The sequence below is a fragment of the Scomber scombrus genome, chromosome 8 (assembly GCF_963691925.1).
Source record: "Scomber scombrus chromosome 8, fScoSco1.1, whole genome shotgun sequence".
NCBI classification, from domain to species: domain Eukaryota; kingdom Metazoa; phylum Chordata; class Actinopteri; order Scombriformes; family Scombridae; genus Scomber; species Scomber scombrus.
The window spans coordinates 28,803,886-28,829,635 of record NC_084977.1 but is presented as its reverse complement, the minus strand read 5'-3'; the positions used below and the strand labels follow the sequence as shown (position 1 = coordinate 28,829,635).

The 25,750-nt window shown below is 38.0% G+C and overlaps 1 protein-coding gene across 1 annotated transcript; it reads right to left on the bottom strand.

The window, feature by feature from the left end:
- Nucleotides 1–17,158: 17,158 nt before the first annotated feature.
- On the bottom strand, nucleotides 17,159–25,317 carry LOC133985259 (regulator of G-protein signaling 8-like). Its single transcript, XM_062424857.1, has 4 exons — nucleotides 25,226–25,317; nucleotides 24,215–24,276; nucleotides 18,304–18,470; nucleotides 17,159–17,353 (listed from the first exon to the last, which is right to left on the bottom strand). Exons 1-4 carry the CDS (start codon nucleotides 25,315–25,317, stop codon nucleotides 17,159–17,161), a joined length of 516 nt encoding a protein of 171 aa, XP_062280841.1.
- Between the last annotated feature and the right edge of the window lie 433 nt (nucleotides 25,318–25,750).

The window sequence follows — 25,750 nt, the reverse complement described above, 5'->3', positions numbered from 1 at the left end:
TCGAGGAATTGAGAGCCAACAGGGCTGTGTGATAGATAAAATCAGCTCATTTACTGGCAAATTCAATCTGCTCATAAAAAGGTTTGTTTTAAAAACTGGGAAATGTGACACCAATGTGTTACTCATGCTATTTCCTAGGAAGCAGATTAATCATTTTTATGCAAGTTTAAGTATAAACTATATAAACCAAATGTGAGGAGATGTCAGTAATTGACTCTCATGTGACCCCAGATGTTTTATTGTTACTGTATTTTAAAATACTGTAAGATAATAGAAATCAAGATTTGAGTCAAATTCATAACTCAAATTAAATCTGTTTTTCAATGCTTCCTGACTTCCTGAGCCTGTTTGTTTTGCTCAATCCCCAAATTTAGTAAATTCCTAGTGAAGACTATTTGGAAACATGTCATAAATATTTGGTTTTAAAAGAAAGCTACATCAGTTCCCCCAAAAAACAGCTGGGAACTGTATTTGAAACTAACAGTAAATAGTGTTTTTGTTGGGCAATACCTTCAACAGTGAATTCAGAGCTCTGGTTTAGTGTTTACAACAACAGGACACTGTACGCAGGATCGACTCAAAATAAATTACACGGCCCGTGTTCACGTTAATGAAGGAACATATCATTCTGTGCTGCTGTGTGGTTGCTGTGTCATTGATTTGTTTTTTGACAACATTGGGGCTCTGTGTCACAGGAATGACATATATCTGAGGATGTGGATGTAAAGACAACACTTCATTCATTGTTCATTGGCTTTTTCATCTTATTTGTTGACAAAAACATCAAACTGATCCTTTAAATAGGACATGGATGGGAATTAGAGCATCCTCACTTAAAAAACAACACTTATGTTTCTTCTCAATCACCATGGTATAATAGGAGTGATGTTGTTAGATGCTTGGAACATGTTTTGATTGAAGTTTCAGTACTGGTTACAAACCCTTAAGAAAAATGATTCTTGATTTAAAGGTTTCCCCGAGGCTACAAAGAAAGCTGTGCAAAGGGAACAGCCCATGTAACACAGACATTTAGCGACAGCTCACAGTGTACCAAGACCAAGTTATTAGGTTGAGTCAGCTAATGTGGAGTGGTTTGCTCCAGCTGGGAAGAGGGACAACTGCAGGGATTACCGAACCTGTGCAGAATCATTGTGCCAGTGACGATTTAATTGCATCATTTGTAGTCTGAGAAGCCTGGGGGAGCCCATCCACCCACCCTGTGATGTCAGCAGACACAATTCTGAGCTTCAATCAGTCCCAATGACAAAGGACAGCCGGAAACATGAGAATAAAAGAGTGAAGGTTAAAAAATTATACATTTATATAATATTGTTGAGCAAAGGGTTTCCCCGGAAGCCGAGGATTCACTGGCCTTGGAGCTAGCTGATATAACATATGTGCACATAGCAACTGTGACAATCAAACTCTACTTTTTTCCTGCACTTTATCATTTATATTATACTGATGTAACACTAATACTCAGATATGTCAAATGAGCACACCACCTTTGTTGGTTACTTAGCAGTAATATTACACAAAGTTATCATCAAAATACAAACAGAAGTAGGTGAAATGTAGCCTGGGGAAAAGGCTTTAACATCTGACTTCTTAGAAAATCCCTTCTTTGGAATAAAAAACACTCTCTGAGGTCTAAAGAAACACAGACCCTTATTGTATGATCAACTACGGCTCCACACATGAGAGATATGCTAATTTTTGCCCTGTTGAACAAACCTGCTCATTGTATGTTGGACAGCCATGCATTCCTTTACGCTGATGTGCCATATTCTCCTAAAAGTGCATGGATCAATTCATCTTTAGGTTAATTGGTCATTAACCGACTCCAAATCCAATGAAGTGTTCATCTCAGTAATGACGCAGCTTTCCTCAGAAAGCCCTCAAGTGTATTTCCGTCTCCAGAAAGATTTAAAGTCCAGCAGTGATCAGACAGAAAATAAATAATGTTTCAACTAACGTCATTTGCGGGAATTTGACAGCTGGACCGTTTGTGTTTATTCGCTCAGAGATGAGTAGATGAAGAAGGAGAGAGATGACTAGCTGGTGGGAATATCTGCACTTTGAAGTGTGTTACTCAAAGACAAATCTACATTCACAAACAGAGCAGCTCTATGAGTGAGCAATAACAGCAGTATACTGTGGTCACATTGTTAACTCAATCAATGCTCCTGGGCACCTTTTTTATCTTTTCTTTCCCTCGCGGCACACTCTGGATTAAATGATACGGTGGCCTCATATGTTTTTGAGATAATTTGTCAGTGAGGGGTTTTGTTGCTAAAGACGGGCTGTCTCTCTTGGAGATATGCTGGATAACAAGGCTAAAAGAAACCCTTTGGTAATAGATATAAATAGACTCAAATACAGACAATTAAAGTCATCAACATGCAGTGTTGTGCTTCAAAAATGTGTCTGAGCTCTGTGCAATCTCAATTACACTGATGAAATTAAAAATAAATGGCAAAAGAAACAACAAACTATGACAACAGTTTATTTCCTTTGAATTTCAAAAATGGTCTTTATGACAACCCTGAAAAAAGCAAAAGAAACTATTGATTTCTAATGTGTCAATGAATCATCAGACAACCCTGATAAACCAACAGTGACATTTACCTGTATGAATGTATTTAAAAGAAAAGGTCATATCTGGCTCCTCGCTTGCTTCATCACCTCTGGGACAGAACTGAGGCTGAGGCCAGTCCAGGACACTTATGTCTCAGGGCCTTACTTTACCTCAACCCACAAGTCTATCCTTATCATTTTCATTCGGACTAAGCCCTTTTACCTCAAACCACCTGAAATTGGAAGTCCTTTTTCATCTCAGGCTGTCCATCTCGAGCCTGGTATAGACCTATCAGAGTCATTTGGGCTCAGCTGTGATGGAGAAAAAGCTCATCTTCAACTCAACATGCCCCTTTCACAGCTCACCTCCATCTGGGGTTCTGCTGGAAAGATGAGAGGGATGGATTGGGATTAGTCAAACCCTCAGGGATGCTTTAATGCCACTCTTCTTGATGTATTATTGCCAGAGAGAAAATGCCAAATGAATCAGATTTGGTTCCTGATACCTCATTTACACCCCAGCTCCAGAAACAGAGCAGCCTGGGACAAAAGGACCACCAACTGGCAATAAAAGTAAGTTATTTGATGGCAAATTATATCCCAGTGGCAGTCTGTTATTTGTCATCTTTCCTTCTGAGTTTGAGGGCTTTCCATTTGCATAAAAAGTAGGACAATGAGCTAATCAAATTTATGTTATGTGTACCAAATTACTACTACCGCAGTTTTGGAACCAGAATTACACTCCCCCCTGTAGCCGGGAGGGAGGTTGTCATAGAGATTCAAACATTTTTGGATCATATTAGGCATATGGGTGTATATTAGGCTGCAGTAATGACTTTAACAGCTTCTGTGGATGTGTTTGTAACTATTTTATCATAAGAACTGGGTCACTGTTGGAACACATTGTCGCTGATGTAGCTGACAGCAGCCACTATTCTCCCTGGAGGAACAATCTGCAAACATTTCAGAGCTTCATGTTTATAGGCAATGACTGTTTAAAGCTGAACTGTCTAGATCCCACTAGTACATACACTCAGTTACCAGTTCAATAATATGAATATATTATCAGAAACCACCTGTAAATGCAATACAATTCAAAATCACTACAAACTTCAACTGAAGGTTTCAATTTATTATATGGCCGCTAGATCTTGATTATTTTTGGCTAGCTTTACATAAACTGGCAAAAGCGTGAATCTTTAACAGAGGCAAAATGTGTGAAGCACTTACAATAAACCTCTGCACTGTCTAGCTTCCCTTTATAGATGTAATGAGAATAGTGAGTCACAATTGGAGTCATGATTAGGTTTGCTTTTAAATAGATGATCCACACTGTATGTACCTCTGGTTTTGTTGTGTTTCTATTCATGACGACTACACAGCTAAACAAAACTATTGTGCTCTGGAAGACAATTCAGCTCTCTGCATGCTACGAGGAGGATGAACCTCTTTGTTTCATCATGAAGCATTAACCAGCTGTTAAATTCGCTTTGCTTTGTGATGCCGATCACAAATCACTTCCACAATACAGAACGTACACATTAAGCCGCAGAACAAAAACACTGAGCATCTGTTCCGATGACACACAAATCAACTGAACAAGTTGTCTTACGTGTGAACTTCCAGTATACTGCCAGGCTAGTGATGCATGTGTGCAAAATCACTTTACAGTCAATAAAACTAAATGGAGACAAATGTGAACAAGCTTCCCTGCAGCCTTGGTGTGGCTTTGTGCCTAAGGGAGTGATGAAAACCCAGTAGAAGCAATCATATTCGAGTAACAGCCCAGTGGATGTGGCTTTCTGCCTACCTTTTTGTTTGTGTTTATGTACTGTATGTGTTGGAGAGGAGAAAGAAAACCCAACATGCTAGTCTAAGGTCAATGCCACAGGAAAAGTCTGTAATGTTTCCTGGCATTACAGTGCATCAGTTTGTTTATTTGTTCGGTGTTTTCTCTGAAGGTCCTTATGTACGGTGACTCAGTAAAGAGCGGAAGAGGACAGCCGAAAACCCCATTAAATGAATAAGTGGATGTCTGATTTAGGCATAGATATTTACTACATTTATAGACCCTAAAATCCCTCTTTGTATTTCCTTGGACAGTGTTTCCCTGTTGAGCTGTGGTGGAAGCAAATGGACATAAAGAGGGACTCTGGTCTTAAAAAGGCAGACATTTAAAGATATTTACATGATAATGGTTAATTTTAATGGCATACTTTAACACCATACTTCACCCACACCCATGACTATACACGTTGCAGGCAGCTACTGGAACAGGTTGGTTTTTGGATGGTTGGTTGATCCAGGGGTGATGATCAAAAAAATCGACAAATATACAGAAAAATAAAAAAGACTAACTCTATGATTGCACTGATCCACAGAGTTTTCTCATTTCTCAACATATTCAAGTTCAACAACCTGTATCCAGCTCTAGGCAGGACACATCTGGAGTACAAGCAAGCTGTCTGGCATCCTTAATATAAACAAGCTACTGAAGAGCTACTGAACTTGCTGATAGTCTTGGTCATCTGGACTATCTATCCAGACTCGGGGCCCTGAAACCACAGATACTGGCTTTTAGTAGAGTCAAGGGTGACAAAATCAAGATATGGAAACACTTGAACTCATACAACAGAACAGCTGGACCCAGGTCATTTTTGTGCCCCACCCACATCCCAACTCATCAAACAATGCTCGAGTAATGATAAATACGGGTTGCAATCCAACAGCCTCTACTGAAGGGTTGCATGAATTTAGAATAATCTACCTGGAGATGGTCACAGCTATTTCCATCAACTCCTTCAAAAACACACTGGATATGCTATGGGATAATCTGGATTACAAGTATGATCACACACTGGAGAATCCCTTTGAGCCCCATAATCCGGCTCCAGAGACTAGACCTGATATACTGAGTACAAAGATCAAAGATAGCCCAGAATCAGGTGATTAGTGCACGACACATTGCTAAGTATTACTAAGCAAGAAGCTTCACATTTGCTTCAGATAAATTTACAGCACAGGAGGAGGACTGTGAATTTATATAATGCACTTACATTATGTAACTTCAAACAAAAACAAAAACCTAAAACTATTAACTAAAATGAATTAAATTTAAAGAGATAGTTTGACATTTTTGGAAATAAACTGAATTGGATGAAACCAGTAGCCTGGCTTTGTCCAATCACAATTACTCTTAGTTTTAATATTTTAATTTCCTCTTATCTTTTTCATTTTAATACCCCTCCTCATATTTCTGGTTTACCCACTTTATTTTATAGTGACTTTATTATTTCTTCATTATATTTAATTCCTTTTATTTTCTTTGGCCATACTTAATTGTAAATCTTTTATCCTATCTCTGGTGTTTCGTCATTGCAGATTCATGAGAGTTATGATAGTGTTTCCTCAGTTCTTGTTTTTATTGAGTCATTTTGTTTGTTTGTTTTGTCTTTATCACTTTGTGCTACATAACCATGTATGAAAACTGCTATACAAATAAAGTTTGATTGAGTTTAATTGAACAACAGCCATTTTACACACTATTTTTTGTGTGGATTAAATACGTTTATAACACGTGGGAGTGAATCGATCTTTTCATCTAACTCAAGGCAAGAAAGCAAGTAAGTGTACTATTCCTTTAAACTGAAAAACAGGTCATGTTGTTCCACAAACGTGCTGATTCTGTAAACACAAAAGATGGATCACATTATAATAGTACTATCATTCCAGCGAACGTGACATGCCATAATGCAACAACACAGCAAATGAGGCACGTCCTTGTTAGCCTGGACAGTTATGCACCTCCAATTTCAGCCGCGTTTTCAGCACAACATTTCCACCAGGTAAAATCTTTTTTCACAATGTGTTTGTATAATGATGCAGTCTCCACCCAAGTGTAAATAATGCCCAAATATTTGCTGAAATGTCATATTAACACTTGGCTCATAAAGTAGGCTGGCAGCGTGATGCTTTATAGCAGCTCTCTCTCTTTCTTAGATCCACTTAAATGTAAACTTTGAAAAATGCACAACAAAGTCCAGGGATTTGTGCTTGGACAGTTGTCACTTTTTGTGGTCCTGTGTGGTCCCTGTGGGAGTGTGTCTGGCAGTGTGCATGAAGGAGCCTCAAGTTGCTCATCTGTCTGATCGTCCTCTGGGGAGGAGAGGAGCAGCCTGCTGCAGGCCCAGCCAGATGCTCACTGTGGCTGTTAAACAATAACCACTGGAGTGTGCTCCCCCCTCAGCAACACTGTGGTCCTTTACTACTCCCAGGGTACTGTTTAGACAGAGGTCAGCCGAGCCTACAATATGCAAACTGTCCTGAGATTTAAGGTTATAATCTTTCAAGGTATTTAACGTTGTTTTCTCAATGGCTGTCCCTCATTAATGGTGACTTTTCCATTACTTGAGATCATTATACACTTTATGTTGCAACATTGTGTCATAATGCACTCTATTGTCTTATTCTTTTGGTTTTCTGTTTGCACTCCATTCTATCTTTGCTTATGTAAGCTGTTTCTGTAACTCCATTTATTTAATCCCCCTTTGTTTTCTTCAAAGGGTTTGAATTACCAAATTTCATGAATTAGAATGGTGATCAAGAGTAGTGCATTGTATACCATCAGCACAGTGTGCAATTATACTTCGGGCAATATAGCAGAAGTGGCACAAGCATCAGTCAGACTCTGCAGAGACAATACCTCTGGGTTGCTTTGATGTTATAACATGACTAAGTGTACAGCCGTGTGCCAGCGGCTCTTTGTGGCTGTTTGACACAGTGGTTCTTCAAACTAAGTGCTAACATCGTCATCATTCACAACATTAACATGCTAATGTTTAGTAGGTAAAATGTACTATGTTAATTAACTGTCTAAATTTAGCATGTTAGCATGCTAATGATAGCCATGGGAACATTACTCCAGTAAAGGGTGTGTAGCTGCCCTAAAATACACGTTCTCTCTTAGGTGTAAATCTAGTAGTTTTTTTTCATTCAGATAGTCCTAACCTTGTATTCTCCACTATCTCTTTGCACCAGGTCTATTTTTGCTGGACCAACTGACAAGCAACAATAATAACATGCAGCACTGCATACTTGTTGTGGCTATGATGCTAACATTTGCAGATTAACACTATTTATTAACCCAGATTATTCTGCACCAAATATAAAAACAGTATGTCCAGTAGACATTACATTTAAAACCTAATATGTCATCTTCATGGTGGATGAAAGGTTCACCCTTCAACCATGTTTCACCCTGTTTTATCACTAAAACAACCTGATCCTGTCTCCCACTTCCTTTAACCACGGACTAATTCTAAGGATATCTTGTGTGTATATAAAAAACATGTAATCATTTGATGATTGGGTGTGCTTTTTAAAAGGGCAATAGAGACATTGCTTACAGGCTGCAAACATGTTTATGAATAGCAAGTGGTGGAGACATTCCTAGGAATATACTGGAAAACAACAACAACACATCTTTGGAGACATTTTAGACATTTTATTTATCCAACAGTGTACAAATTGTATAAATTCCAGTTAGTATAAAAAGTAGCTGCAAAAACTATAGGCTGCATAACAAAGACTGGCATGAACTATTTAAGTGCACCAGAATGGTGGACCAAAGAACTGACCAACTAACTAGCAGAAGAAGAAAAAGAAGACTTTTATTGAGTCATATCTCTCCAAGACTCTGGAAATCTTTTGCCAGTCATGGTCTGCCACTTGTAATGTAATGTAATGTAATTTTATTTAGACAGGGACAGTGCACAATATAACATTAACCTTGTATAAAACAAGGAGAGATGCACAGTACCAGGTCTTAGCAAAATTGCTATTTTCTGCCTGTAGTCTCTGGCTGACCGGAGGGACTGACATCTTTCTCCTTCACAAAAGAAGGACTGTATCAGATTGGATCAGATACAATGATCTGTGAAGACTGCCAGCTGCTCCAGAAGGAAAACAGAAGCATAACTAACCTCAAGGAGGATATTCGGATTAAAAGATATTGAGGATGAACTCGACTATATCCAACATCATTCCATGGGATCCAGTAATGAATCTGCGACCCTTGCCCTGCACGACTCCTAATCACCCAGCCACTTGGACTGAGGTCAGCTGCTGCAAGAGGAGTGGTCACAAGGCAGTCTCACCACCTGCTCTCAATCGTTCAAATAGCTTTGCATTTTTACACAACAAAGCACAGATGCATTCAGTGGATTTCTCCGTAGATCCAGCCAACAACCGACTGTGCACAACAATGGCGATGTTCCCCCGGGTTCCTCTTTTGCTTCAGCTGCAATCTCTTATCTTCGCACTGCTGATCCTCCTGTGGCTACCTCTGCTGGCTCCTTTTAATGTTCACTGCCACTGTAAATATACTAGTAGGGTCCATGTTACAAGTGAAATTTTTCCCACATCTTGCCAAATCCATCCCCTACTACTCATGGGGCGTGGACTGTCAAACACATTCATCTGCTCTACCTGTAAACCACATCCCAATCTAACACTCAGACACCATAACTTGTCTTCAAAGTATCCCATTCACTAAATTAAGATAATCTTATCCTCATTATACATCCTATAATTCAATCCTTGCCTCCCCTTCCCTCCAAATTTCATCTACTAATGTGAGAGCGGTGACAAACAGATAATTTATTTGGTAAGATTTTATTTGATCCCGAAATCTAAGCTGTTTCTTAATCACTGAGTCATACCCACAATGACCTCTCCATTTTCAGTGAAACCACTCCTCCAGGCCACTGTCACTTTCATCAACCCAGGTCGAATGCATGAGGTGGTGGGGTTGCCGTAATTCACATTAAATGCCCTGAAGTGCCCCATTATCTCCACAGGCACTTCTTGATCTTCTGAATTTCTGGCTTTTGTGATAAATGGCAACCCACTGTTCTTCTGACTACTAGTATACAGACCCCCTAAGCCCAATATTGATTTTATCAGTGAACTCTCTGATATCCTCTCATGCATTACTCTGAAATACAACAATACTCTCTTTCTCTTTCATCACCACATTTGCTGTCCTTCCAAAACCATGACCTGTTGATCTGTGAATCTCTCCTCAGGTCTCTATCTCCAACCCTTTGATATACTTTTTTTTACCTAGGCAATCATTTTTTATCAGAATTTGCCACACCTGCTCTTCCACAGAAGCCTATAGAGAGAATTCCAACACCACCAGTATGTGAACATGTGAGCACACAGGAACTGCTCTCACTATTCAACAGTACTGTTTTGGCCACCCTTGATGGCCAAAACTAAAAATCATAAACCTTTGGCCTCACTTTTGTTTAATAACATTAAATAAGCAGAGCATGCAGAAAGGCAGAGTGGTGTTGGAAGTACAATAAATTGCAGATCTCATCTCAAATTCTGAAGGATCTCTTGGATAAATACCAGCTGGCTGTTGAAAAAATGCCTGGGCTCAATGTTTTTTTAATCTTATTAAGAGAAACTGTCATAATCCCAGGGCACTTTGTTGGGTGTTAAACTCTATAACCTCCTTCACTCCCACCTCCTGCTTGGAAGAGTCCATTTCTTTATTCTGGGATTTCCAAAACTTCTTCAGAAACAAAGCACTTGACATCAGAGCTAATATTATTCCTTCTATAAATAGCCTATCTATCTATCTATCTATCTATCTATCTATCTATCTATCTATCTATCTATCTATCTATCTATCTATCTATCTATCTATCTATCTATCTATCTATCTATCTATCTATCTATCTATCTATCTATCTATCTATCTATCTATCTATCTATCTATCTATCTATCTATCTATGGATCATGGAGAAAAAAAAAGTACTGCATGCATAGTAAATTCAGCCCACCAAAGAATGCATTAACAACTCTGTGCTACCTCATGCTTGATGTTACTGTTAAAATCACGTGTTTTGATGGATTTAGTGCCACCTCCATTCATTGGTGGACATATTAATAAGTACATTTTCATTCTACAGATCTCCCAATTCTTTCTAAATGAACTGTAACATCAGAGTTGTCTTGGCTATCTCTGCTTCTTCCTTCAAACAATATATGTGTATTCATCATTTATTGTGCATATTTACATAGAGCTTTGATGGAAGCAGCCACCAAGAATATAAACTAGTAAACACTTTATTATAATGCTGTTGAGCAAAACATCTTTATCTTATGGATTAATAGGTGCAAGCTATTAAGCACACGCCACAGCATGTGACCTGGTTTTCAATGTTGAATGCTATTTAAGTATTTTGATTATGTCAGAAGAGGCACAACGGGCAATTTTAATGCAACACCTACATATTTTTCAGTGTTGTGCTGCAGACTGGAAATGGAGCTAAATGTGTCGCACAGCATTGAAAAACATTTGTTCTGACCTAATTAATGTTCTCTGTGCTGTCATGTGTGCTTTTTATTTTACCCTCAGACATTTTTGAAGATTCATTATTGCACCAATTCTGACAGAACGCTGCAATAATAAACCTTTTTAAAGCGTGTGTTTCTTAAGTGTGCGTTTGAGGATGGTGGATTGAAATGTGACTGTAATGTAATCTGGCTGAGTTGGAACAGATTTCACAGCCATGAATAAAAGACAATCATGATGCTCACGTCAACAAAAGAACCTCCTGCCAGTTAAATGACTCCAACTTGTAGGTGGTCCTTTACCAGTATAGCTTGCCCTGTAGAAACCACTGATAATCATTAACTTAATGCTCAATGGCTTTGTTTTTTCTTCTATACTCCAGTGTTGAGGTTACAAAACATCACAACGGCCAGATCAGGGCTGATATCTGACTCTTGTCAACATCACACATACACAGACACACACACACACACACACACAGTACGTACCTGCTGCCTAGGTGATCATAACAAACATCGGTAATGTCAATATCAGGTAACGGCAAGTACTGTTATTCTCAGAGACTGTTGTTTGTCACTAAAAATAGTGCACAGTCCAGTCCTGTGAGAATTGAGTTTAATAAGAAGCTGAGAGTATAAAGAGAGACATATATAGATATTATATGTTATGTTGTATAATATGAATGATGCTTATATAGAAATACTGCTCTTTATTTGGCAACATTATATCCTAAAGACAATAAAACAGCCTGAAATAATACATCAAATGTAATGCAAAAAAAAAGTATGATTGCAATTATGCAATGATGATTCAATGGAGTTGATATTACATGGCATGAAATGTCATTGGAAAATACTTGTGTAACACACTCCTCCAGCTACATTGCTAGCTACCCTACAGCTAATATCTCTACAGTTGGTGCATTGTTTTTGTAGGGCGAATCAACACGGACTTCACAAAAAGTTCAGTGGTCACAACATGAATTTTCCCCCTAGGCATTAATGCATCCAAGAATGTGATCTGTGGGAACTTTTTTTTATTTTTTAGTTATTTGAGATCTTGAGAACTTTTGCTTGGAAAATGTTAATTAACAGTGAGAACATTTGCACATATAGTTCAGTGTACTTCCTAACAGTTCATGATTTACCATGATTATTACTTTAAAGATTGACAGTTGTTATTCTTTATAAACCATATATTTCTTTGCTCATCGCAACAAACTACAGACGCTAGAAAGAGAAGCCAGAAAAATTATGTTGGGTGATGTATTTTATTTCATATAAAATAGGAGAGATTAGCTACAGTACAAGTTAGTGAAGCTATAGACTGTATTTTGGCATTTCCTGTGAATTCATACAGTGATTTATAGCTGCAAGGTCCATGTGTTAGCAAACATTATATTTACACACCAAGAAGGCTCAGAGCATGTGCTGTAAAATTGAAACATACCCTAGAAGGCTTCTACAACAAGCAGAAATCAATTGACTCATTGATAAAGATAGAATATTGATTAGTTGAACTGTACATTTACATCATCATAGTCACGTGAGACTGCAACAACATCTAATAAAGACAATCCAATTATATATTTTTTCTTCTTCTGTACTGCTGCTGTTGTTTTTCTCTGAGCCGAACATGAGGAGTAATCAACTGTCCCTCCAGTCCTCCCTGGTATCCATAGTCATGGCAGTGCTGCACCGTGGGTATTGTGTTTACTATTGATTAGGAGATGAGAGAGATACAGAGAGGTGGAGACAGAGTTACAGTGAAGAAGAGGGTTAAAGAGAAAGAGCATTCGGAGAGGGAGAGAAACAAAGGGACAGGATGATTAAGTGATTGAACAATACTGATGACATTACCACAGTATTGATATTAATCAGTGTCAATTTAATTTAAAAAAAACTGATAATCCAATCTTTTTCTTTGTTTAAGAATCCTTAAAACACCATCTACTCTTTCTCCTTCATTAACATTTCCAAAATCTATTAATATGCAAATTGTTCTCATATATGCATTTTAACACAAGATGTCTCCCATTTCATTGAAAAGTCTCAGTGTATGAGCACTGGAGGCTTCATGTTTACACATCACACTTGTATACAGTAATTACTGGATCACAACTGGCACCAAACTAGACCCCTAAAACACAGAGAAACTTTCCACTTTCAGCAGGTGAATGTGAAACAGGCTTCTAGTGTCAATCTCTGAACTATAGGAACAAGAAGGAAAACATATTTTTGAGTGGAGGGGGACTTTAAGGGAAGGTTGATTTTTTGAAACAAGGAAGCTTCTTTTACTTCCTTAAAAAAACATTGTAGATGTAAATGTTGTTCTCAAATGAAACCAGGTAGATTCAATGGCCCTGTTTCTTAAGTACCTTGTTAGTAAAATTGTGCATGTGTTGTCTTTCAGCTGCATTAACCCATTTCCTGACAGACAGCCACTGCACTGCACCAAGACAGCATCAGCATTGATAATTGATCCCATTAAACAGGCGGCAGCCCTGACACATGGATTACATACTCCCTGCTTTCAATTTGCATTATAAATCAGACTTCCATAAGCACAGATAAGTCGTACTGTACGTGTCGTGTTGATTCTTGCCTTTTAATCACTTCCACAGTGAGACATGCGTGCCCGTCTGCTGTGTTTGCTGTCTACTGGCCCAGATAGGCTGGTGTTGTGTCTACCGAGCAGGGTGCTGCCCCACATTCACTCTGCTCTTCATTCCCTAAGTGAGTAACACATTGGCAACAACAGGAAAGTTAATGGATGTGTAATGTCACAGTGGACTCCAACCAACTAGTGTCCCAGATACAAGAAAAAAAGCTTTTGGTCTTCCTTGTGAGTGCTGCTGCTGCTGCTAAGTAGAAACACGCCATGAATGTTTGATTAGTATTCTTTTTTTAGGTTTTCATTCATCCCAAAAAGGAAGCAAAGATGTAGAAAAGTACTCCCCTGATGGGTACAGTCCCTGGGTGAGTCATTGTGATAAACCAGCTCTAACATCTGAACTATAGTATACAATGAAATGTAACGTTTTAAATGTTGTGTGAAGTTCACGGCCATAAAGCAATAAACTTTGTTATTCACCAGCCAATTTTATTTCCTGCTGCTATTTTCCTAATAGAATAGTGAATGAAAAACGACAAAAAAATCCAATAGTTTAAAAAAAAATAAATACATTTTGAAACAGGTTGATGAATCATCCGAGAGTTCTAATCATGAATCATTACATGCTCAGGACCAGGATTTCTTTTTATTAACATTTATTTGTCTGGTTTCATCGTCGTTATAAAATTACATTGAAATCGAGGTCAATCCGTCCGTCTGATCGCAGAGCATTTTCATAGCTTTAATACCCTTTTTGTATTATGAGAAAGAAGTCACGCAGATCACAAAATATAGATACTGATTCATTTTTAATCTCAAAATATAGGGGCGGAGGGGGGGTTAGGGTTAGGGTTACATTCATGTGGGACACAGTAACATACCATACAGGGCGATATGTTATTTAGCCAGTTTTGTTGTATGTCGAACTCTTTGACATTACAGTACAGTACACATGCACTAAAGAATAAAATATTTGTGTCCACTGAAATACTCAGGAAATCTTTTAAATTAGCTTATTTAAAAATGAGTGCAAATTAGAAGGAGCACATTTATAACACGTGTTATATTGATATTTTTTTTTGCAGTACTTTTCATAACATTTCATGACAGTACAAGTCAAAGAATATCTAAATAGTTCATTCTGAGTATTGCATCATGCTAAAAATAAAGTAGGAAATTTGCACACCACAGTTTACAACTCAGCAGACTCTCTTGGGGTTTGGATTTTGCTTTCAATTCACTACCAGCAGGAATGGGAGACCTATGTTCAATATTCAGTTTAATGAAGCACCAGTAACTCATAAACTGATACTCAATATTTTAACAGTTAATTCTTATTAAAATCCACTTAAATTTCCATTTGCTTATGGTTGTGTCATTACTTCTAATATTTTTTCTCCCCAAACTTTTTTTTTTTTTAAATATGCAGTTTCAGTTCAAGAAATGCAATTAATATCATGATAGATTACATTCACTTTGGACAGTCTAATGACATATCAACCCTAAATGAAAACTTACAAATAATAATCAATTATTACACAATCCTTGACACTAATGATTGGTCCAGTAGGATGTGAATTGAAAGCAAATATTAACCCAACCCTGCTTTATACTCCACATTTAATGTCACATAAAATACCTGCAAGAGTTTACAATACACAGGATAATGTAGCTATATTTATATCTAATAGCCTGTTTACACCTGACATTAACATGTGTCTTGGGTGGTCGACAACTTGTAATCAAATCTCACTTCCCGGGTCGAAATGCACAAAACATAAAAACGTTCATTTCTGCTTGCAAAGACCAAATGCATTGTTTTAAACCTGCTGGAGAACCGGGTACATGTAGACTTCTCCCCCAATAACAGAAAAAAATAAACAATGCATTGAGTGCCCCCTCATGGAATTCAAATGCCCGTCCTATGGACTTGCTCTAGCACCAGATCGGAACAAATATAGCCTGGATAACAAATATAGAGTTATATACGTCAAACCCGACGCAGCTACATCTCCCCATTGAGAGAGAAGGACACTGTGCACATTTACACAGGAAGCACAGCAGCGTAACTTCATTGATTATTTAAATCTCCAGACACGCTGTCAGAATTGGTCAGGATCTAATATTTATTATGTTCTGTGCCCCTGTAGGACAGTACATTTAGCTTCTGCAATACACTTGTTTAGACAGGCAAGCGAAAAACAAGTTGTTTTCTAGTTTAGGTTGAATTTCTATTGTCAATTTAAAGACAAAAACAGGTTAGGGGAACAAGGAAAACGAAACAAAATGGTAAGTAGATTTTCTTTGTTGTTGTTTTTTTCAATTCACCCAAAAAATGGAAAAACACAATAATGCATTAGTTTATCCTATTATCAAACAAGTCGAACACAGCTTTGGACGTTTACACGCTGCTGGATGAATGTGACCACATGCGACTCAGACCACCTCTGAATGTGGTCTGAATGATTGCATGTCAATGTGTCCTCAATGTGTCTCAACACAAGACACGTGTTAATGCCAGGTGTAAAAAGGGGCCTAAGTGCAATCCATTTTGGCACAGTTTCAGATATTATTAAGTGTTCACGCATTTCATTGTTCGTTGTAAACACACAAACTACCACAGCAGGTCTACTCACCTGCAGACGACAGTGTCTATTTCACGAGGAACTGAAGATAAGTAGAGGTAATGCTGGGCAATAAAGTGATAACGATAATTATGTCAATATATTCTTTCTTGATGATGGTGGTTATATGCCCTGTTTTCTACAAGCAGTGAGTGAGTGGAACCACAACAAGTCAGTTCACTTGAACCCATACATCTCCTTTCATCAGCCCATTGTGCTTCAGTGCAAAGGATGGAAAGTAAAGTATGGAGGGGGCAAAGCAAAAAGTGTGGGATGATGGCCAATGGAGAATAGTAGAGACATAACTTCAATCCAGTACAAGGTAAACTTAAGATGGTGAAAATATTGACAAAAGATGTTCCTGCATACAGTCGTTGGCGTTCTTTAAATTTCCATGGCCTGTAATAAACACATAAGTCATGTCCGAACAAAGAGAGCTAACAGCTAACATCAGCTAAATGGTTAGCATTTACACACATTGCCACAATCAGGAGATCCCTCTATAAACACTCAAAAAGAGGTTCATTTCCACTGAAAAATGCTGAATATTATATATAGAAATATCTTTGAACGTGAAAAAAGCAGCAACTAAGAGTTTTAAAGTTTTAAAGTCATGGTATACGACTGATACCTTTTGCAGAAAATGTAACATAATAGCAGACAGTATATTGTGATAAATATCGTTATCACATGATATGGTCATTTTAGCTGTGAGGATATTTTCAGATATATCGCCCAGCACTCAGTAGGAGTAAAACAATATCCTATCTTCATCCAATATCCCTATCTGTATAGTGTAGTCCACCAAGACACGACTTATCTAGAGGGATTGCATGCATGGAACTGGTGTAGACAAAGGAAACAGTCACCCCATCCTTGCAGATTCACAGTATTCATAGATGGTGTCAAAGGGTTAATGAATGATTTACAGTTTAGGTCCAGTTTTATGTCCATTGTGGTTGTCATCAGATTGGGTCAAACAGACCTCCGCTGGCCTTGTGCATGCGTTCTGTTGACAATATCCTGGTACATCTTGGACCTGAGGAATCGTGGGTAGGAGTCTTTTTCCATGAGGCTGTAGACTTTGCCTTGGATCTCGTTGAGGCTGGTCGGGGAGGGATCCTCCAGACTCTGCTTGGTCTTCTCCCTGGTGCGGTAATCAATGTTTACCTGCCAAGATAAAGAGCGCAAATATGCATTTCTAAATATGGGGAAAGCCCCTCATTTAAAAGCCATTAAATGATCACACACAGCAACATGATGTGTGAGCATTATAAAATAAACACCAATACATCACACAACTGTAAACGTAGCTAACACTCAACCTTAAAGTATTGTATAGTATATTCCACCAAATATTATACTGTTGGTTTGAGCATATTTAATCGACTGCCTATTGCTTCTCCGTTGGTAAGAGGACTGTTCTGTTCTAGCTCGTATCATACTGTTCTATTTGAGCTTTAATTATATGTGTCATGCATTTACATTTCATCATTTGGCAAATTGTAAAAATGTACTTTTATCCAGAGCGACTTACAAGTGAGGCAAGATAATCATGCATTAAAGGATAGTAACCCCAAAGAAGCTTTGGTAAAAAAATTCTCAGCCCACTCTTTTAGTATTAATTTAATAAAGTAGGGATAACAGGCTGTCTTTTGTCTCTTTTGCATGGACAAAGTGTGAGTTCATTTGAGGGTAAGTTTGAAAAAGAGACTGTTTTCATAAGCAAACAGCATTTGTTCAAATGACTAAAAAACAACATAGTGGCAATTTGAATTGTGATAACATATTGGTGCACAAACATAAGCAGCACAAACCTTGTAGGACAAATGTTGGAGTGGACTGATAATTCAACAAAGCCTGTAATTTTGGATGCTGGAGATTATTCACCAAATCAGTGTTAATATTGTTTGATTTTAACTCTAACTGTGATGTTTCCTGACCTTAACCAAGTAGTTGTTTTTGTCAAAACTTCTAACCAATGCTTCACAGGACACTCAATAACAGCTCTTCTATAGTGTTTTAGAAAGGCACTGATAAACAGAGGAAGACTTTTTCATCATCATTAAAGTCAAGGGGAGAATACGTGGGCACCCGAAAACCTAACCACCCACACAAACCTCTCTTGGTGCCTGAACGTCGATGAACTCTTGGAAGATCTTGTTTGCTTTTGACACAAGCTTGGTTGAGCTCTTGATTTTTTTGTAGTCCTCGCAGGCCATCCAAAACTCAATATTCTCGTCACTGAACTCTGTCTTGAGAAATGTCCGGAAGGCAGCTAGGCCATCTGGAAAGGACAAATGAATCAGACTGTAAATAAGGTTGGGGGGGGGGGGGGGGGGGGTCGGGTCGGGATGGGGGGGTAAAAACAACAAAAAACACTTCAGAACATGATTGATATTGCAGCATAGCAACTATTTCTGGAGAGTAGCTGAGATCTCCCTTTTCTATAGATGTTTATTCTCAAAATGTAAGGGGGGGGGGGGGGTTGTGATAATACCATTCATCCTATGTTGATATTTTTCCGGTAAGTATACTCTTGTTCTCAAGAGCGGGAAACGGCTCTCATGATCAGAACACAAACAAATCAGAACTAAATCCTCCCACAAATAATTTTTTTTTTGTCTTCATCAGTCAAGATAAGTGACAAATGAATGTGCTCTTTATTGATGAAAACACAGAGGAAGCACATGTTTTTTTTATGTGCCTGTGTCACGTTGACATGTTATTTCAACCATTCTCGTGTCTGCTGTTTACTTAATAAAGTGAAGCAGAGGGGGATGGTCCATCTGTGCATATGCAACAACACTACTCATACAGACACACTAACACACACACACACACACATGAGTGAACACACAACAACAGCTTTACAGGTTATGGGCATACAGATACACACAAAAACACATTAGTGTTCAGTATGAAGGGGAATCGACTTTACAGAGTCCCCCTTCTTCTACTTAAGCTTTCTAGAAAATGTTTGACAGGATTTTCTTCTTAGTGACACACAAGCACTCAGAGTACTGACCTCAGCTGAGGATGCACAATCCTCTAATTTAGTTATTGCCATACATTTTAAAAAAGCAGATTCTTATAAATTCTGAACCAAACTATATTTTTAAAGCAACATCTGAATTTGAGCAGAGATAATAAAATATGTGCAAGTTTTAAATTTCCTATGGATGAAACAAAAACGATAACAAGAAAAGCTGATCCCGTCAAAAATATATACATTTCAAACACATAAAAAAAGAAAAGCCACCAAGACATGTATCATCAATTATTGTTATTCCCCTAAAGCTATTACATTTTTTCCAAGCGGTTCTAAGCATTTGATGAACAAACTGGACTCCTCTGGAAATTCTCTCCTCATATATGCTCCAGTACTTATTTTTGTTCTTTCAACATTTTGATTGTGTCCTTGTAGTAAAGGGATTTACAGCTCCTGAAATTTTAAACTATTATATTTCATCAATGACTGCTAAAACCCACGTATTTCAACTTTCAACTGAGTTGCAGATGTTCCTTGACAAGAAAATTCTGTTTAAGTACATCCAACCTTTTCAGATCCCACCGGATTATCTGACTGGATTTAGACAAGATTAGAGAAGACCGGGTAAGGTCTTAAGGGTAGTTTAAACAGTTGGAGAGGAGAGGGGTCTGGGGGTCTGTCGCTTGGTAGGTGGCTGAGGAGGGTTATACTGAGGCTGTTTGGAGGTACAAACTGACAGCAGGGAAAGGTTGATGGACACAGAAGAGGGCATATGAAAGACAAATGGGCTGAAGTGCAAGTGAGGACTAATTAAAAAGGGGATCACCAGGAGACACGCATACGTTTCCATAGCTATGCTGATGACACACAGCTTTATATTGCTGCATCTCTTGATTACTCAGGGCCAGCAGATGCCCTTTTTAGCTATATTTTAGATTTTAAGTTAAGGATGGAGGATTTTTTACAGCTTAATCATGACAGAACTGAAGCCTTGGTTGTTGGTACTGAAGCTCAGAGAGACACTCAGTGCAAAACTGCAAGTAAGTACTGGCATTAAATCTCGGTCAAAAAGTAAAAAACCTAGAAGTTATCTTTAATTCAGATCTTAATTTTGAACCTCACATTACAAACATGACTAAGAATGCATTTTATACTCTCAAATGCATTGCAAGAGTGCAACTGTTTCTCTCTCAAACCAACACAAATACACTAATCCCTTAATTACCTGTTGTAATGCTCTACTTTTTGGCCACCCTAAAAATAATATAGCTCAATTACAATTACTTCAAAACCTCTTGACTAGGACCACACATTACGCCCATTTTGAAGTCTCTGCATTGTCTACCTGTTTGCCTCAGAACTTATTTTAAGATCCTTATATTGGCTTATAAAGCTCGTAATAGTCTTGGTGCTACCAATTCATTGGATTTGCTTCCAGCCTATGAAGCCCCTGGTATTCTGATAATGGCCTTTTAATTATCCCTGAAGTCAGAACAAAAACTCTGCAGTGAGGTGTCCTTTTATTAATATGGCCCACGTCACTGGAACAGCCTTCCTGAACACCTGAAGAGCTTATTTTTATATTTATGTGTTTAAATCTCTTTCTACTCTTGGTATCTATTTTCAATTTTCTGGATTACTGTCCTTTTAATAGTCTGCCCTGTATTTCTACCTCAATCATCTCATTTCTTTTAGTATTTTATCTTCACCTTTCATTTACATCTTTATCTACTGTTTGGCATTTATTTATTTATTACTTAATTAATTCATTGTAATTCTGCCTCTAGTGTTTCCTCATTGCAAATTACTGAGATTTATGATAGCGTTTACTCAGCTCCTGTTTTTATTGAGTGCTGGTATAATTGAGTGCCTTATTAATAACAAAGTCATGTATCACTTTGTGAGTGGGTAGGGCGCTATTGTTTTATTGTGTGAAGCACTTCGTGTTAGATTTTCTTCATATGAAAAGTGCTAAAAAAATAAAGTCTGATATCTTGATTGACTGACTACTATACTCAATTTCAGCTCTCTGGATTTATTCTGAGAGTAGCGTTGCATGATTTACAGTAAAAAAAAACCCATCCTTATTTCAGTTCAGTTCAGCCTTCATCTCTAAGTTCGAAGATCTTCAGATGACCAGCACACCTCCACCAGGTAAACTACTTATTTTACTTTGCCATGCTGTGTAATGGAAACTCACTCACAGCATGCCAGCTTGACTTGAGGCTTAGTGTGACCACTCCCAAAACAATGGAAGAAAGCCAAAATGTTGGTGGAGTTGAGCAATGAATGGTACAGATGACCATATAAAGAAATCTGTCGCGAGTTCAAACTGGCTCGGGCTGAAAAAAAAGCATGCAGAGCAACATGAAGCCGGTGCTTTTTGCTCACAGAAATTATTTCTACATATGTTTTCCTCATTATTTGACACTTTGATCATGTTTAATATGAACATCTGACATTGTGACATTATACACATGACTGAAAATAAGGAAAAGCGTCATAGGTTCCCTTTAAGACAAGAATCTTGAACAGGTTATTAGTTATTAAGCAGGAGTTCAAGAAATCTAGCCGAGCAACTCAAAGTGCAACAAGGGAACCCGATGAACTGACAGGAGACAGGAGCTTAAATACATCACAGCAATTAGGAGCAGCTGGGAGTAATAATGACACTGCAGGACAGCTGGGAGGAAAAGGCAATCACCGGAGACTCCTGGGCAATACCATGGTATTAAAAAAAACAACCCAAAACTCAAAACAAGCCTGCTATGCTGTATTCAACTCTTAATAACAATCTCAGCTAAGAACATTGCAACCAAGATATACTATGCTTACAAAGCACAGCACTGCTGCTCGTCAACCTCACAGAATGTTCTTGTACTAATAAGACATGTAACATCTGACACTGTGCACAGGTCACGCACAGCAAAAACATGATGATATTCGAATGAAGGCATGTCCAAGTGTGATATAGCAACCACCATTCATCCTTTTAGGAGGGCCATTGTGAATGCAATATCCTATCAAGGGTACATCCAGTGCTATGGTCCTATTGCTTTGACATTACTTATGTAATGTATGTGTATGTGTGTGTGTTGATGTACATGTTGTAGTTCACCCCTCTAATGCTTGGTCAATTGAAACAGGATACGCAGGTGTATCATGCCCTCTCTGCCCAGGGAAAGCACTATTCCTGGATCTGTAACAAACTTTATGTTTTCCGTGGGCAACATTAGCTTTCTAATGGCTATGTGTCAAACCGGCATGTTATGTCATAACCTCGAGCTGAACAGAACACATAATGTTCAGGATGTTTATAGCTTTCTTTCAGTCAGTGCTGGCTGTCCCTAACTAACACCGTGTTTGATATGATGGATTTAATGACCTGAATGATAGAGCTGTGCGAAAAATTGTGCACCCTAGTTTAGCAAGCCCAATCAAAGCGTGGAGGAGGTAAGGACAAATCTTGCTTGACAATCTGTTTTGTCTTTTCTGCTTAAGTTGGGAACAAAACTGAAGATTACATGTACAAAAATAGGAATGAGATAATAATGTCTGTAGAATATGCACATGCTTTTGGTTTTGGCAGTCAGAAGTGATTAGGGGTTATGTCACTTGTGGGATGTGTTTAATTACTCATATTGCACAAGAAGACAAATTTGCATGTTACATTACCTGAAACATTTTAAAAACAGAAATCAGAGAGAGACATCAAAAAGCAATTTGCATGGAAAGGTGAAGAAAATTGTTTAATGGAGACAACTGGAAAGCGAAGGACTGTGAGGTTTTCAGTGGCATTGATAGTACTGATTGACTGACTTCCACAAGTTAAAATCAAACATGTTCAACATTATTTTAATGGAAAAAGGCTGGCAGTGACTGGATCAGCTTTAAAAAATCCTTAAAGAATTGGAAAAGACAGGACGGGAAAGGACCCCGTGGAGTTCTCTTTGGTCGACATGATGTAATTAATCAACTTTTTTAGCAAGCAAGTCATCATTTAAAGTATTAATCACACATTCACTGGTTCCAGCTTCTCTATAATGTGAACATTTGCTACTCTTGGTTATATGAAGCGAGTCATTTGAAGACATAACACTGGGCTCTGGGAAATTGATTACGTCAATGATTGTGTTATTAATTGATTGACAGATTGATCAATATCGATAACATTTTAACATAACATTTTAGTCATTTAGCAGACGCTTTTATCCAAAGCGACTTACAAGGGAGAATTCATACACCGTTGGCACAGCAACGGGAGCAATTTTGGGGTTAAGTGTCTTGCCCAAGGACACATCGACACGTGGACTGGAGGAGCCGGGAATTGAACCGGCAATCTTCCAATTGGAGGATGACCGCTCTACCTCCTGAGCCACAGCCCGCCCGATAACTATCAATTGCATTTGTTTAATATTTTTCCTCCTTTGTAAAACATTTGCTGACTGTTTTATTTTCTCCCCTGCCTTTTGCTAGTACATTGAGTCATTAATATTTCTGTAGCCCTCACAGTTTAGTAATCTATTTATTAACCTGTAATCTCAGAATAGAAATCTAAGCACACATATTGCAGTTTACCCCACCACATCAGCTTCAATAGTGATTTTCAAATCAGGAAATGATCATTATATTAATAAACACACTGACATACCACTTGTGTTTTCCTTAATCTTTCAGTTTGTTGTTAACGATTCTACGTCACATAACTTGTTGAAAATAAACATGTGACCTATTTGCCCTGATGGATGTGTGTGATTGAGTCTTTCACAGTGTATGTTTGATCTGAGGGGGAAGGTCACAAACAAGTATGTGACTCATTATGTGGTAAAGAGGCCTCACAACACAGAAATTAGATCCTTACATAAGATGAGTTTGCAGGAGGAAGAAGGACTGTCTGTGCAGACTGAAAAATAGAAACCATTAAAAAAACAGGGCGAGAATATCTTACATGATCATAGCTTTGATTTTCTTGATACTGGATGTGCATGACTCATGTGCGAGGGACCATTCTCACTAAAAATGAGAAAATATTCACTTACATTTGTGAGAGAGAAGGTGATCAAACGATTCAGACCACTGTTCAACCTCATCCGTTGACAGTCTGATGGAGAGAAAGCAAAGGAAAAGTGCCTGAGTAAGATGCTAACCAACCACTGTGCTTTCATGCATTTTTAACACCACATGTATTATTGAAAGGCAGCTGAGTTTAATGCATGATGTATCCTCTGCTCACAGTGGTTCTTCCGCTCAAGGCTGTAAAATAATTATAATATCTGGTTACATTTACAGAAGGATGACAGCAAGAGGCACAGGAAGAACAACAGCTGACCTTCGTTCACATTTGAATGCTCTCTATGTGTTGGAACATGGGGGGACACTATTTTTGAGATTAAAAGAATACATTAACATATTATAAACATCCAACTGGTTAGATCATATATTAAAAATGTGTTAAGCACATTTTTGTGAATGTAGAAGCTCAATAACTATGTGTCATAATTTACAAACCTTTGCTGCATGTTTTTCACATGTAGTTTACAGTCTGATTATGAGTTATTGTCTTGGGAGTTACATTATAATGGTTATACTGAAATATGAGAAATGGAAGTAATGAGTTTGCAAAAGTAACTTCCACATGTCTGATTTGGAAATGTTCAAATTAATAAGTCTAACAACTGACTAACCCTAACCTTCATTTTCACAATTGGTGGTGTTTAATATATCATACCATTGTGACATTAGGCTGCTAAAGATTAAAGCATTCAAAATTAATCTGATCACATTGGGAGAAATGGCATACATCTTAAACAAGTGCAACCTTGACCTCACAGAAGTGCAATCAAATCCTTCTAAAAATATTGCAAGATTTTCTTCCAGTTTGTTTTTTAAAACTAAAAAAGTTTTAAAAGATGTTGCAGCTTTGATGATCTCGTGTGGCATGGACACTATGGTTATTTTACACCACAGAGGCATTTTTAATTACTTAAAAATGAAATATGTACTCCCACAGAGGTAGACACAGGATTTTTTGTCAGACTCACTTCAGACACCTGGCTGTAGTTTCCTGAGCAGGAGGCAGGAACTCAGAGAAGTCGCTGTAGGAGTCAGATTTGTTGGAGAGACAGCCTAGTCTGGTCTTCATGGTGCTGATCCTGCCGAAGAAACAAAGGATAATTATTGTTTCTTTTGACTGGATATATGTCATTGAAGGGACATATGCAGATTTTGATTCATGTGTGTGGATAGATCAGATCAGATAGATTAGAAACACAGATTAATGAAGTGGAAGGAAAATATGTTATTATATTCTGAGTAAGGTTTCGACCAGCAGGTTGTCAGTTCAAAATCAACTGTAAGCTATGAAAGGACGTGGAAAGCACAAGAATAACTTTCCTTTCCTTAAATTAGCAAGTACTTAGCTGCATATGAGCGAGGTGCTCAACCCCAAACTGCTTCAAACCAAAATTTAAAACTGCCAAACTGGAAACTTGAAGCAATGCCCAGTAAGTCTCCCTAAATAATCAAAGGCGATAATTATTCTAAGTGCTTGTATTCATCAGTATTTTGAGTGAAAT

Coding starts and splice junctions, on each gene's coding strand:
- LOC133985259 (XM_062424857.1), bottom strand. CDS start 25,317: ATGAAGACCAGACTAGGCTGTCTCTCCAACAAATCTGACTCCTACAGC. Junction 24,277..25,225: donor GCTCAGGAAACTACAGCCAG/GTGTCTGAAGTG, acceptor TCTCTCCATCAG/ACTGTCAACGGATGAGGTTG. Junction 18,471..24,214: donor TCACCTTCTCTCTCACAAAT/GTAAGTGAATAT, acceptor TGTCCTTTCCAG/ATGGCCTAGCTGCCTTCCGG.